This window comes from Rhinoraja longicauda, chromosome 9 (assembly GCF_053455715.1).
Source record: "Rhinoraja longicauda isolate Sanriku21f chromosome 9, sRhiLon1.1, whole genome shotgun sequence".
Classification (NCBI taxonomy): Eukaryota; Metazoa; Chordata; class Chondrichthyes; order Rajiformes; family Arhynchobatidae; genus Rhinoraja; species Rhinoraja longicauda.
The window spans coordinates 40,073,200-40,086,896 of record NC_135961.1 but is presented as its reverse complement, the minus strand read 5'-3'; the positions used below and the strand labels follow the sequence as shown (position 1 = coordinate 40,086,896).

At 46.3% G+C, this 13,697-nt stretch overlaps 1 protein-coding gene across 7 annotated transcripts in view; it reads right to left on the bottom strand.

The window, feature by feature from the left end:
- The window catches only part of LOC144596644 (ribosome-binding protein 1-like), a 70,151-nt gene that overhangs the window by 42,583 nt on the left and 13,871 nt on the right, over positions 1 to 13,697 (bottom strand). For all 7 annotated transcript variants that reach the window (XM_078405232.1, XM_078405233.1, XM_078405238.1 and 4 more), the window contains exon 2: positions 7,030 to 7,756. In XM_078405232.1, coding sequence (XP_078261358.1) covers positions 7,030 to 7,732 — 703 coding nt within the window. In that variant the 5' untranslated portion in view covers positions 7,733 to 7,756. The remainder of the gene's footprint in view (positions 1 to 7,029; positions 7,757 to 13,697) is intronic.

Here is a 13,697-nt window from a genome sequence, read left to right as displayed (position 1 = left end):
ATGATGCAGAGGTTTAGGAGAGGGTGCAGAAGATTACCAGAGTGTTGCCTAGATTAGAGGGTATTAGATGCACAGAGAGGTTAGATAGTTTTCTGTGGAATGTCAGGGGTTCAGGGGAGACCTGATAGAAGTTTATAAAATTATGAGAGGCATGCATAGGGAAGAGTCAAAACCTTTTTCCCCAGGATGGAAATGTCAAAGACTAGAGGGCAAAACTTTAAGGTGAGAGGAGCAAAGTTTAAAGTTTTACACAAAGGGTGGTGGGTGCCTGGAATGCACTGCCAGGGGTGGTGATGGAGGCAGATACGATAGTGATATTTAAGGGACATTTGGATAAGCACATGGATATACAGGGAATGAAGGGATATGGATCACGTGCAGGCAGAGGAGATATTTATCTTCACATCATGTTAGCAACAAACATTGTGGGCCAAAGGGCCTGTTCCTGCGCTGTGATATATTCTACAAAGGTAATGAGCAGGGCAGACACCAGGAACAGGAAATGGACAGATGGCAGTTTGGGTCAGGATTCTTCTTCACACTGATACTGAATCAGAAACATAGTCTGTCCATTCCCCCCAACGATGCAGCCTGCCCACAGAGTTTTGTGTCCGTCTTTGTAAACTAGCATCTGCAGTTCCTGCTTTCTACCCTTTGTGCAAGAGGTCAGACGCTGGCCATCTCCCCTATCCGTGGCCTTTGGTTAGAACACGACTGTAGAGAGGAGTGGTGCTTCAATGGTTAACCAGCCAGCAATCTGCTGACCAGATGTTGTTCCAGTCAAACAAGCGTTGCACTTTTCCCTCTGGAGGGACGGGACGCATAAGCAAACAGAGGCAGGCCGAGAGGGCGCTGACGTCAGCCCAGCAAGCCTGCACCCCGCTCACTGCGGGAGGGAGAACAAGGCTCCTGCTAGTCCCAAGACCAAGGCAACAGACAGTCTCCAAGAGGGCCTCTGAAGTCAGGCTCTGCTAGCCCCAAGGAGCTCACAGCCCCGCTGCCCATCCCCCACTTTGTGGGTCAAGTGAAACTTTCTTTTGAACTGTGCAGTCTCACCTTGTTCAAACATTTAAAGTACAGCTTCTGAAGGATTAGCAGAAGCGAGCATCCGGGAGTTCATAACCACCGTCATCGCTCAACAAACATGGCAGGGTAAAGATCAGGCAGGAACCTCCGTCCTTCTACACACACACACATTTCCTTCAACAATCACCTTGTCTTCAGTCTGCAGAAGCATACCAACCCAAAACGTCATCTGTCCATTCCCTCCACAGATGCTGCCTGACCCTGACTGTAGTAAAGAAAGCAAACTCAATGCTTGCATTTATTTCAAGAGGGCTTGTACACAAAAACAGGGATGTAATGTTGAGGCTCTATAGGGCGCTGGTAAGGCCGCATTTGGAATATTGCGAGCAGTTATGGGCACCATATCTGAGGAAGGATGTGTTGGCTCTGGAGAGGGTTCAGAGTAGGTTTACAAGAATGATCCCAGGAATGGTAGGTTAACCATGGTGAGTATTTGTCAGCACTGGGCCTGTACTCGCAGGAGTTTAGAAGAATGAGGGGGACCTCATTGAACCATACAGAATAGTGAAAGGCATGGATAGAGTGGATGTGGACAGGATGTTTCCACTAGTGGGAGAGTCCAAGACTAAAGGTCATAGCCTTAAAATTAAAGAACATTCTTTTAGGAAGGAGACGAGGAGAAATTTCTTTAGTAAGAGGGTGGTGAATCTGTGGAATTCTTTGCCATAGAAGGCTGTGGAGACCGTCAGTGGATATTTTTAAGACAGAGATAGATTCTTGATTAGTACAGGTGTCAGAGGTTATGGGGAGAAGGCAGGAGAATGGGGTTAGGATGGAGACTTGATGGGCCAAATGGCTTAATTCTACTCCTATTCCTCATGACCCGCTGAGTTACTCCAGCAAGTGTTTTGTTCAAGATTCCAGCATCTGCAGTCTCTTATGTTCAGTTGTCAGTATACATATAATTTCACTGTACCTCAGTGCACATAACAATAATACACATAAGCTTACGCAGATGGTTACAGGATTGTTTCAGTATACCTGCCTGACTTTGTGAATATAGAAACAAGAACTGCAGATGCTGGTTTACAAACAAAAGACACAGAGTGCTGGAGTAGCTCAGCGGGTCAGGCAGCATCTCTGGAGAACATGGATAGGTGACGTCTCTGGTCAGGCCCTTCTTCAGACTGGTCTTTGAAAATAACAGTGTGTTAAAAGCAAAGGAAAAATTACAGCACAGGGGAATTATTCTTCTTATTCCCATGCATCCTTGATGTTTAGTTTTGTGCACTGCCCTTTCAACCACAATCTCTTCCCTGTAGAACTATTACTCAAGAGTTTAACAAGGTCTCCGGCATTTCTTCACCTCTGCCCATTCCCAATAAATAAAGGACTCTGCAGGGTAACACAGTATCTCCGCGGCTTCCCAGCGAGCTGCCAGACAACTGTGTCAAAGGGCAACTCTTCTAATTTACAAATTAATCTCAAAAAGTCAAAGTCCACAAGGTGCTGGCTGATTTAATGCAAGAGTGCCTTTGTGGGCTGTAAAGCGTTTTTACGGCTTAGGTGTCACCAGGTCAGAGAACGCACTTGTGCCCCGGAATAGCAGATACCACAAGGCTCATGGAGACCTGGGCCTCCTTCATTGCCAGAGCGAAGCCACATGCAAATTGGAGGAACAGCACCTCATATTCTGCTTGGGTAGCTCACAACCCAATGGTATGAACATTGAATTCTCCAATTTCAGGTAATTAACTATTAACAACCCCCCCCTCTCTTCCCTGTGCCCCATCTAGTTTTGGACCCATTGCTTCCCTTCCCCCCCCCCCCCCCCCCCGTCCCCTGCCACATATATTCCTTCCTCTAGCTTCATAATCTTACCTCAAATTTGTGTCTATTCATCTCTGGCCTTTGTCCAACCATCTGGCAAACACGCCTCCCTCATCCGTATCCACCTATCACTTGCCATAACACTAGAACTAGTGTGACAGAGGTAGTGTGGGGCACGACAAGCAGGGAGGCCATGATGGGGGGGGGAAGGGATCGATGGGGGGGGAAGGGAGGCACCAATATCAAAGAACCACACCACCCTGGGCCCACTCTCATCTCCATGCCACCATCAAGGTGGTACAGGAGCCTGCAAATCATGACCTCCAGGTTCAAGATCAGCTTCAGCCCAGCAACCATCAGGCTCTTAAACACCACACAATACTAACCTCAGCAATTTTGATCTTTTATGGACCATATTTGGTTGCTCTATGGGCTTAGGTTTTTTGGACTAGTGTAACAGTTATTAATATATTGTACTTTTATTATATTTATATAATAAAGTGTGTGTGCGCCATTGCATTTACAGGCACTACCCGGAGAGTAGTGTGTTCAGCTGAACGCACTATGGGAACTACACTCGCCCCCCTGCAGGACCTATACATCAGGAGGTGCAGATCCAGAGCCAGCAACATTATGGGGAACCCCTACCACCCTAGCAACGGACTGTTCCAGCTGCTACGGTCAGGCAAACGCCTCCGCTGTCATGCTGTGAAAACAGAGAGTATGAGACAGAGCCTCTTCCCACAGGCCATCAGGACAGTTAACTCTCATATCACCATGGACTAATTTACTGTATTAATTTATTTTTTGAGTACATTTTTTTTTTTTCTATTCTGTTTTGTAGTTTAGCACAATCCACAGGCGTTGCCACTTTCATTTCACTGCACATCTTGTATATGTATGTGACAAATAAACTTGACTCGACTTGACTTTAAGCTGCTGCAAGAAAGAATTTCACCGTTCCGTTGCCTGTGCCTATGACAATTAAACATTCTTGATTTTTATTCTACCCTAGCGTTAACAAACCTCCTCCAGTGGCGCGGTGGACGAAGTTTGTTAACGCCAAGGTAAAATAATCTGATTATTGGGTTAACAAAATCCTGCCTTGCTGCATGGTGAAGCCTGCATGGGGTTAAGAGACTCTAGGAAGTGTAGCTCAATGACACACACTCAGCCCGTGTCTCTGGGCATTCAATGCACAGAAGACCCAAGAATAGTGAGCGATATTTCAAACCATATAAACAGGAAAGGGGCAGTAATCAGGGAATTAGCCACATTTCTGTGGGGCCTGAAACTATGAGGCCATTTCCTGCAGAGTTTGTGCAGCCAAGGACAGCAAAGGTAGAAGACGAATACACCAAAGACCCTTTGGCCCTCTGTGTTGTCTCTTTGACATGGTCTCAGTGCCTCTGCCTTTCAGACTGGGATTCCCCAACCCTGTGCAATCATCCCATCAATCCCCTTCATGATTTTATACACCTCTAAAAGATCATCCCTCAGCCTCCTGCACTTCCAAGGAATAAGGTCCTAGCCTGCCCAAGACCGAGGAAGTTCGGCATGTCCTGAAGAACCGTCACCAACCGCCATAGAAGTATTTTATCGGGATGCTTCACAACATGGTTTGGGAATAACTCCAAGACAGCAAAAATTGCAGTCACGGATGAAGCCCAAACCATCACACAAACTAATCTCCATTCCACTTTCTACCCTGCTGAACCATCCGATCACTAACTAGAGAGCGGTCCTGACCTACCATCATCCTCATTGGACACACTCAGACTATCTTTAATTGGACTTTACTGAACTTTAGTTTAGTTTTAGTTTTAGAGATACAGCGCGGAGACAGGCCCTTCAGCCCACCGAGTCCACACCGACCAGCGATCCCCGCATATTAACACTATTCTACACACATTAAGGACAATTTTACATTTACACCAAGCCAATTAACCTACAAACCTGTACGTCTTTGGAGCGTGGGAAACCAAAGATCTCGGAGAAAACGTATGTAGTCACAGGGAGAATGTATAAACTCCGTACAGACAGCACCCGTAGTTGGGATCGAACCCGGGTCTCCGGCGCTGTAAGGCAGCAACTCACCCGCTACGCCACCGTGCCGCCCTATCTTTGCTGTCATTTTGCACTAAACGTACCCTTTATCCTGTATCTGTACACTGTGGGCGGCTTAATTGTAATTACCGGATAGCACGCAAAAAGCTTTCCACTGCACTTCGGTACATGTGCCAACAATAAACTAATCAACCTCTCTCTGTAGCTCTAGCCCTGGATTCCAGACAACATCCTTGTAAATCTTCTCTGCACACTTTCCAGCTCAATGACATCTTGACCCGAAAACATTTTGCTGCTCCTTCACCGGCGCTGGGTGACAATCCTGCAACTCATAGCAGCATCGTGGATATACTCACACCAAGGTCGGCAGCGGTTCAAGAAGGCAGCTCTCTGCCACCTTCTACCAGGCACCTAGGAATGGCCAATTAAATGCTGGCACAGCCTTGAATTAATCAAATAGATTTAACAAGGTTACACCTGATAAATCTTTAGTAGTTAGATCAAAATCACCAACAACAGCCAGCACGATTTAGCTCGTTAATTTTGTTTCAAAGATGTTATGATAAGCAGGTTGCCATGGTTACTGACAAGGTGTCTGCAGTAGTACAAAAAGATAACATACTAAGACAAAAATAAAGGAACTGCACATGCTGGAAATCTGAAATCTGAAGACAAAACACCCAGGGGATCAAACAGCATCTGTGGAGTGAAGCGATCTTGAAATATTAACTCTGGTTTTCTCTCCATGGATGGTGTTGTACTTGCCAAATATTTACAGCATTTTCTACTTAAAAGGTATTGCTTTCCTCCCATGGCCTAAAGACCTGTAGATTGTCGGGTTAATTGATCACGGTAAATTGCTCTTCATGTCTAGCTGAATTCATCAAAATCAGTGGTGGTCAATTCAAGGGGACGTGGGGAAGAATAAAATGGTGTTGGTATGTGATTATTATACTATGGGTTTGTGGGATAATTGGCCTCGTTAAATTGCCCCTAGAGTGCAGGGAATGGATGTGAAAGTGAGATGACAGAACTAGTGTCAATGGTCCGACTCTGTGGGCCGAAGGGCCCCCGTTTCCTTGCTGGATCTCTAAACTTAAAATAATAAAATGTGCTCGATGGCTGGCCAAAGAGCCCGATTCTAAACTTTATAATCCAACATATGGTATGCTTGCCTTCGTTGGTCAGGGCATTTAGTACAAGAGTCAGAAAGTCAGGACTTTGGTGAATCCGCATGTGGAGTATTGCATTCAATTCTGGTTGCCCCATTACAGGAAGGATGCAGAGGCTTTGGAAAGGGCGCAGGGGAGGGTTACCAGAATGATGCCTGGATTAGAGGGTATTAGTACCAGAGAGAAATTGGTTAGACACGAGTTGTTTTTTACTGGAAAACAGAGGGAAGACCTGAGAAAAGTATATAAATTATGAGATGCACAATTAGGGTAGACAGTCAGAACCTTTTTTCCTAGGAAGCAAATATCTAATACTAGAGGGCATAACATTAAGGTGAGGGGAAAAGTTTAAAGGAGATGCAAGGGCAAGTATTTTTTAAAACACAGGTAGTGACGTGTCTGGACTGTGCTGCCAGGAGTGGTGGTGGGGCAGATATGATAGGGCGATTTTAAGAAGCTTTTAGGTAGGGACATGGACATGCAGGGACTGGAGGGATTGGGATTATGTGCAATTTAGCATCCTGTTCTGCACAGACATTGTGGACTGATGGGCCTGTTCCTGCGCTGTACTGTTCTACAGAGACACACGGAACTGCAGACGCTGGTTTACAAAAAAGACACAAAAGGCCGAAGTAACTCAGCAGGCCAGGCAGCTGCTACGGAGAACATGGAATGGTGACTTTTCGGGTCGGACTGATGAAAGGTCCCGACCCAAAATGTCACCTAACCACGTTCTCCAGAGATGCTGCCTGACCCACTGAGTTACTCCTGCACCATAGAGTTCCTTGTTCTCCAACTCTAAGGGGATGATGACTGAATCGGGTAGGGAGGAGGTGAAGACATTTCAGACAAATAAGCATCTTGTGACACACTTGGCAACGGCGAGAGGACTAGGGACCATCCCACATAGGGCAGACCTCTCAGAAGTACTCACCGGGTTCGGACTTTTTCTTGGGTGCCACTTTCTTCTTTGCTGGACCTTCCTGCTTTGGATCATCTTGACTGGCAGAGGCGTCTGGCTTCTTGGCACCAGGAGCAGGAGGGGCGAGGGGGGTACTCAGCTGGGACCCCACCGGTGGGACGGCCATCACGGGCACCTCCCTGCTGACTGGCTCCAGCAAGGGGCTGGCGACGGGGGTCTGCCTGGTGATGCCCACTCCCACGGCTGGTGCTGGAACCGAACCAGGGGCTGGATCCACTTTGGCGACCTTCTTCTCCTTCCTCCTCTTTTCTTTGGAGGCCGGGGGAGGAGACGACTCTGGGGCAGAAGCAGGAGGAGGGGGGGCGGCGGTGGCCAGGATGGGAGTCTCCACGCTTGGCACAATGACGGGTTCCGCTTCCCCCTCGGTCTCAGAGACATCGGGCATTGGTTCAGTCTCCGGGATTCTCCCATTGGCCTTCTCCTCTCGTTTCTTCAGCTTTCCTTTCTTTTCCACAGACTTCTCCTTCTTCTTCTTCTCCGACCTGGCCAGCTGGGCTTTCTCCTGGTCCCGCTTCTGCTTGGCCAAGGCCTCTTCATACGAGGTTTCTTTCATGGAGAAGGTGGAGACCAGGAATATCCCGATGGCGGAGATGACCATGAAACCGCCGAACACCATGAAGCCCAACGTCTGTGGGTCGTAGATGTCCATCTTCATTCAATCCTTGCTTCCTTGCCCAACCTGCAAAAGCAACACAAGAACAGTGATACTGAGCTGCTCTTTTTGCAGGTTAAGGGGCCACCTTAACACCAAGTTTAGGTTTATTAGTTTAGTTTATTATTGTCATGTGTACCAATGTACAGTGAAGAGCTTTTTGTTGTGTGCTATCCAGTCAAAGACAAGACTACACATGAGCCGCCCACTGTGTACAGATACGGGATAATGGGTATAATGTTTAGTACAACATAAAGTGCAATAAAGTCAGATTAAAGATAGTTCAAAGGTCCCCAATGAGATAGAGTGGAGGTCAGGACCGTTCTCTAGCTGGTGAGAGGATGGTTCAGTTGCCTCTGTCATGTGTACCTAGGTACCATGAAAAGCTTTGTTTTGCATGCTATCCAAACAGATCAGGTAATACTGTACGTCAGTACAATTAAGTCAAATTCAAGTACAATAAGTAGAGCAAAGGGGAAGATAGAATATAGTTCTCAGCATTGTGGCTTGTCAGCTCCAGGGACAAAGTCTCATGTCCAAAATGAGGCAGAGGTGAATTGGGCAGTAACCTAGCTTATGGAAGGGCCATTTGGAAGCCCGATAGAGGAAGAAGCTGTTCCAGAGTCTGGCGGTGCTTGCTTTCAAGCTTCTGCACCTTCTGCCTGACGGGAGCGGAGAGAAGGTATGACTGGGGTGGGACAAGTCTATGATTCTGTTGGCTGCTTTTCCGAGACAGCGTGAATTGTAGATGGAGTCGATGGTGGGGATTCTATCACCGCTGAGCCAAGCCACTCTTTGAGCACGACACAGAATGCAACATTGTTAAACGGTGCCAGGATTAAGGCGTATCGAGTTCCCCATCTGCATTTTGTCGGCTTGCTCCGACTTTGAATCCCATGCAAAGTGGCGAAGTCTTATGAAATGACGGAGGGGAGGAAAAAGTACCCCCTGACAATCCCCCATCGAGAAACAGTGTTGGATTGTAGACTTCACTTCCCCACTCAATTCCCCAGCCCTCCACCCCCATAGCAAGTCAGTAAATATTTATTCTTGACTGAGCCAAGCAGACTTAACTCCCAGCCCCGATTACAGGAGTCTGGAATTTTAAGCTCTCGGTGTTTTCAGGCAAGAAACACAAGATGACTGCACAGAAAACTCCGTTACTGTCAGAATTACAAGAGGGGAAAAAAGTACAATTCACAAAGGAAGAGCTCGCTGAAGAAACAGTGGATGTTATTGTGGAACAGATCAAGGTTTGCAGGGGGTGTGAGCAGTAGCTTCAGTACATGGCACAGACAGGTCAGGGGTTTTGTAGGCGATCGGAGAGTGGCTCTCCTCCACACAGGGCCCACCGGTTTTAAACTTAGTGACTAATCCACTTTCACTTGTCTTTCAGCCATCTCTGCTCAGCTTTTCACGTGCAGTTTCAGGCAGATGCCCAAATCTTGCTCCCTCTACTCTCTCCCCCCCCCCCCCCCCCCTTTCTCTCTCTAAACCCCCTCCTTCTACCTCTGCCTCCCCCCTCTCTCCCTCACCATCTTGCTTCCTAGTACCCCCTCCCCTCTCTCTCCACCCCATCCCCTTTTGCACCATTTTTGGCCACACTTGTCATCGAATCATATAGTGTGGAATTCCACATTCAGAGTATTCTACACTCTGGCTTTATTTTCTATGCATTACCTGTTGTACGTGTGTATGGCTTAGTTGTACACATCTATAGTACGAGTCGATTTGACTGGATAGCAGGTAAAGGTTTCTCACTGTATCTTGGTCAATGTGACAGGCAGCACAATGGTGCAGCTGGTAGAGCCACTGCCTCAGTGCCTGAGATCTGGGTTCGATCCTGACCTCAGGTGCTGCCTGTCCACGTGGAGTTTGCATGTTGTCCATGTGACCGCGTAGGTTTTCGTCCGTTGCTCTTGTTTCCTCACACAGCCTAAAGACGTGCAGGTTTGTAGGTTAATTGGCGTCTGTAAATTATACCTAGTGTGTAAGGAGTGGATGAGATGGATAACAAATGCAAGGAACTGTAGACATCGGTTTACAAAAAAAGAAATAAAGAGCTGGAGTAAGCTAGTGTCTCAGGCAGCATCTCCAAGAGACCCAAGGGTCCTGACCAAAAACATCACATATCCATGTTTTTCAGAGATGCTACCTGACCCAGAGTTACTCTACCACTTTGTGTCTTCTTTTGAAATGACATAGACCTAGTGTGGTTGTCGGCATGGAGTTGATGGGCCAAAGGGCCTGTTTCTGTTTCTCTAGTCTAAACTAATAAACCAATAAATACCACTAGGACAGTTGCAAGCTGTCATTAAACTCTCTTCCAATGATGTGTCACTGCTTGAAGGAACTTCCTCGAGGCCTGTACTTTTCCGAAGCAATTGACAATGTTTCCCAACAGCCCTGCCTCTTGTTCTGCATGACTCAAGGTGATTACTTGGCCATGGTGGGGGGAGTCCAGAACCAGGGGCCACAGTTTAAGAATAAGGGGTCGGCCATTTAGAACGGAGATGAGGAAAAACATTTTCAGTCAGAGAGTTGTGAATCTGTGGAATTCTCTGCCTCAGAGGGCAGTGGAGGCCAATTCTCTGAATGCATTCAAGAGAGAGCTAGATAGAGCTCTTAAGGATAGTGGAGTCAGGGGATATGGGGAGAAGGCAGGAATGGGGTACTGATTGAAAACGATCAGCCATGATCACATTGAATGGTGGTGCTGGCTCGAAGGACCGAATGGCCTACTGCTGCACCTATTGTCTATTGAGATGCCTCGGCAGGTTTTACTCCATTAAAGCTGCTGCAATACACACATATTAACTCTGACTCACGGTTGCTGACTGACTGCGTTGTTAATGCGTGTTTGAGCTGGGAGCGTGTGTCTCTGCAAGTTTCATAAAGGAGGTCCTGTTTACGTTGGCCGACAGCAACACAACTTAGCAACTTAAAAATAAATTCCATCAACGGTGTGCTCAAGGTGCAGCAGAGCTTAGAAACAGGGACTGCTTAATACTTGAGGACAAGAGATACCATGAATACTGAAGCCAAGTCACTTAGCTAATATTTGCATAGATATTGTGATTATAACTATAACAGATAAAATTATTGCTGGAATATAACTGTGCCCGATACAAAGTCAAAGCTTATTAAATGGTGCAGCTGTACTTTCTTATCTTGGTTCAAGTTAACAGAGTACAAAATAGGAATCCCTTTACAAACAATGTTCTTAACCTGGGCACAGCCCACACCCATTCCGTGCCTGCATTTGGCTCATCGTTAAGTTTGTCAACTTTGCTTCTTTCTGTTCCTTTCTCTCTCCTGGACCCAGCACATCAAAGCAATCACTTGTGGGCACACAGTGGCACAGCGGGTAGAGCCACAGCCTCACAGCAACAGAGGCCTGGGTTCATCCTGACCTGTCTGTGTGGAGTTTGCACCTTCCCCATGACCACATGGGTTTCCTCCGGGTGCTCCGGTTTCCTCCCACATCCCCTCTGTAAATTGCCCCTAGTGTATAGGAAGTGGATGAGAAAGTGAGATAACATAGAACTAGTGTGAACGGGTGTGCAATGGTCAGCATTGACTCAGAAGGCCCAAGTGTCTGCTTCCTAAAACAAAAACACAAGCAAAGTCCATCAACGCCTCTACTTCCCGAGAAGATTGTGGCGATTTTTTATGTCGACAAATACTCTATCGAACCTCTACAGGTGTACAGTAGAGAGCACCCTGACTGGTTGCACCAGGGCCTGGTTCAGCAACTTGAATGCTCAGGAAAGAGCGAGAGTTACAGAGAGTGGTGGACACAGCCCGCATAGGTACTGACCTCAAAGGGATCTACAGGAGGCTTAATGACCCACACCATCCTGGCCACACTCTCATCTCGCTGCTACCATTGGGGAAAAAGGTACAGGAGCCTCAAAACCCTGACCTCCAGGTTCAAGAACAGCCTCTTCTCAGCAACCATCAGGCTCTTGAACACTGCACAACACCAACCTCAGCAACTATAATCTTCTACAGACTGCGTCTTTGGTAGCACTACAGACATTGTTTTTCCACATTTATGGTTACCTAGGATTACAGTTATTAATTTATTGAAATTCTCCTTTGATTATTATATATTATCTGTTTTATTGCATTTACAGGCCTGTAAAGCTGCAACAAGTAATAATTCCATTGTTCTATTGACAATTAAACACTCTTGATTAATCTTGCCTTACAACCCTGAATCAAACAAAGACCACGTACAAGGCGACCTTACATCCCACCCACTTGCTGGTCCTCATTGTGCATCAGAGTTGAGCACACACTCAATTAACTTTTGAGAACTTGTAGAAGTCCCACAAGCATTGCAGGGGTTTGCCGAGGAAGCTGTCATTAGTCCCATTATGCCCACCTTGACATGGAGGAAAGAAAAGCAAGACACACTCAGTCCAAAATTAGACAGATTCAAATGGGTCAGGTTAATTGGTACTGGTAGATACAAGGAACTGCAGATGCTGGATTATAATAAAAGACAAAATGCCGGAGTAATGCAGCAGCTCAGGTAACACCTCTGGAGAATATGGATAGAACATAGAAAAGTAGTATAGGTCCTTCAGCCCACAATGTCTGTGCAAACATGATGCCAAGACCAACCCTTATCTGCCTGCACATAATCCAAATCCCTGCATATCCACGTGCTTATTCAAAAGTCTCTTAAATGCCACCATCATATCTGCCTCCACCACCACCCCTGGTGATGCATTCCAGGCACACACTATTTTCTGGGTTAAAAAAAAGCTTGGCCTGCACATCTCCTTTAAATTTTGCCCCTCTCAACTTAAAGCCTTGCCCTCAGGTCTTTGACATTTCCACCCTGGGACTAAAGGTTCTGATTGTTCCAGACAGGCAACGTTTTAGGTCGGGACTATGTTTGGAGAGGGGGAAGAAAGCTGGGGACAAGACAAAGTGATAGGTGGATACAGATGAGGGGAGATTTTATTGGCAGATGGCTGGATAAAGGTCAGAGATGAAAAGACAGTGTGCAATAAGGATAGAAGAACCTCAAAATGTGAATCCAGAGGAAGGAATATAGATGGAAGGGGGCACAAAAAGAGGGGATATGGTTGTTTATAGGTTAGTTACCTAAAGTTGAATTCATTGTTTGTTCATAATGATAGGTTTATTACTATCACGTGTACCAAGATACAGTGAAAAGCTTTTGTTTGCATGTTGTCCAATTATCTGTGTGTTATTGCATTTACAGGCCTGTTTTTCTGGTGCAAGCAAGAATTTAATTGTTCCATTGTTGGCACATGTGACAATTTACACACTTAACTCTTGAAAGTGAACCTTTTTCTCCTTCCGTCGCTCTTCAGAAGAATCGACAACTAGAAGTCACCATTTAAAAATGAGATCCTCATCCACTTCAAGACAAGAAGTGGTGAAATTTGACTGCAAAGGAGATTAGAGTTCAGAGTTGAAGTACAGCACATGATCCATATCCTTTCATTCCCTGCATATCCATGTGCCTATCTAAAAGCCTCTAAAACACCACTATCCTATCTGCCTCCACCACCACCTCTGGCAGCACATTCCAGGCACACACCACCCTCTGTGTAAAAAAAACATGCCCTACAAGTCTTCTTTAAAATCCCCATCCCCCTCCTCACCTTAAAGCCATGCTCTCCAGTCTTTGACAAAAAGGTTCCGACTATATCCTGTATCCACTACTCACCTGCATTATCCACCTAGCTATTGCTCGGCTTTGTCCTGCCCTCTCCTCTTCTAACTTTCTCCCCCCCACCACAATCAGTTTAAAGAAAGGTCCCAACCCAAAATGTCACCTATCCATGTTCTCCAGAGATGTTGCCCGACATGCCGAAGTACTCAAGCATTTTGGGTCTTTTTATTTTGTAAACCAGCATTTGTAGTTCCTTGTGTCTCCATTTCACCAGACCAGCTTTGTTGAATGCTGGAATGGACTCAAGGG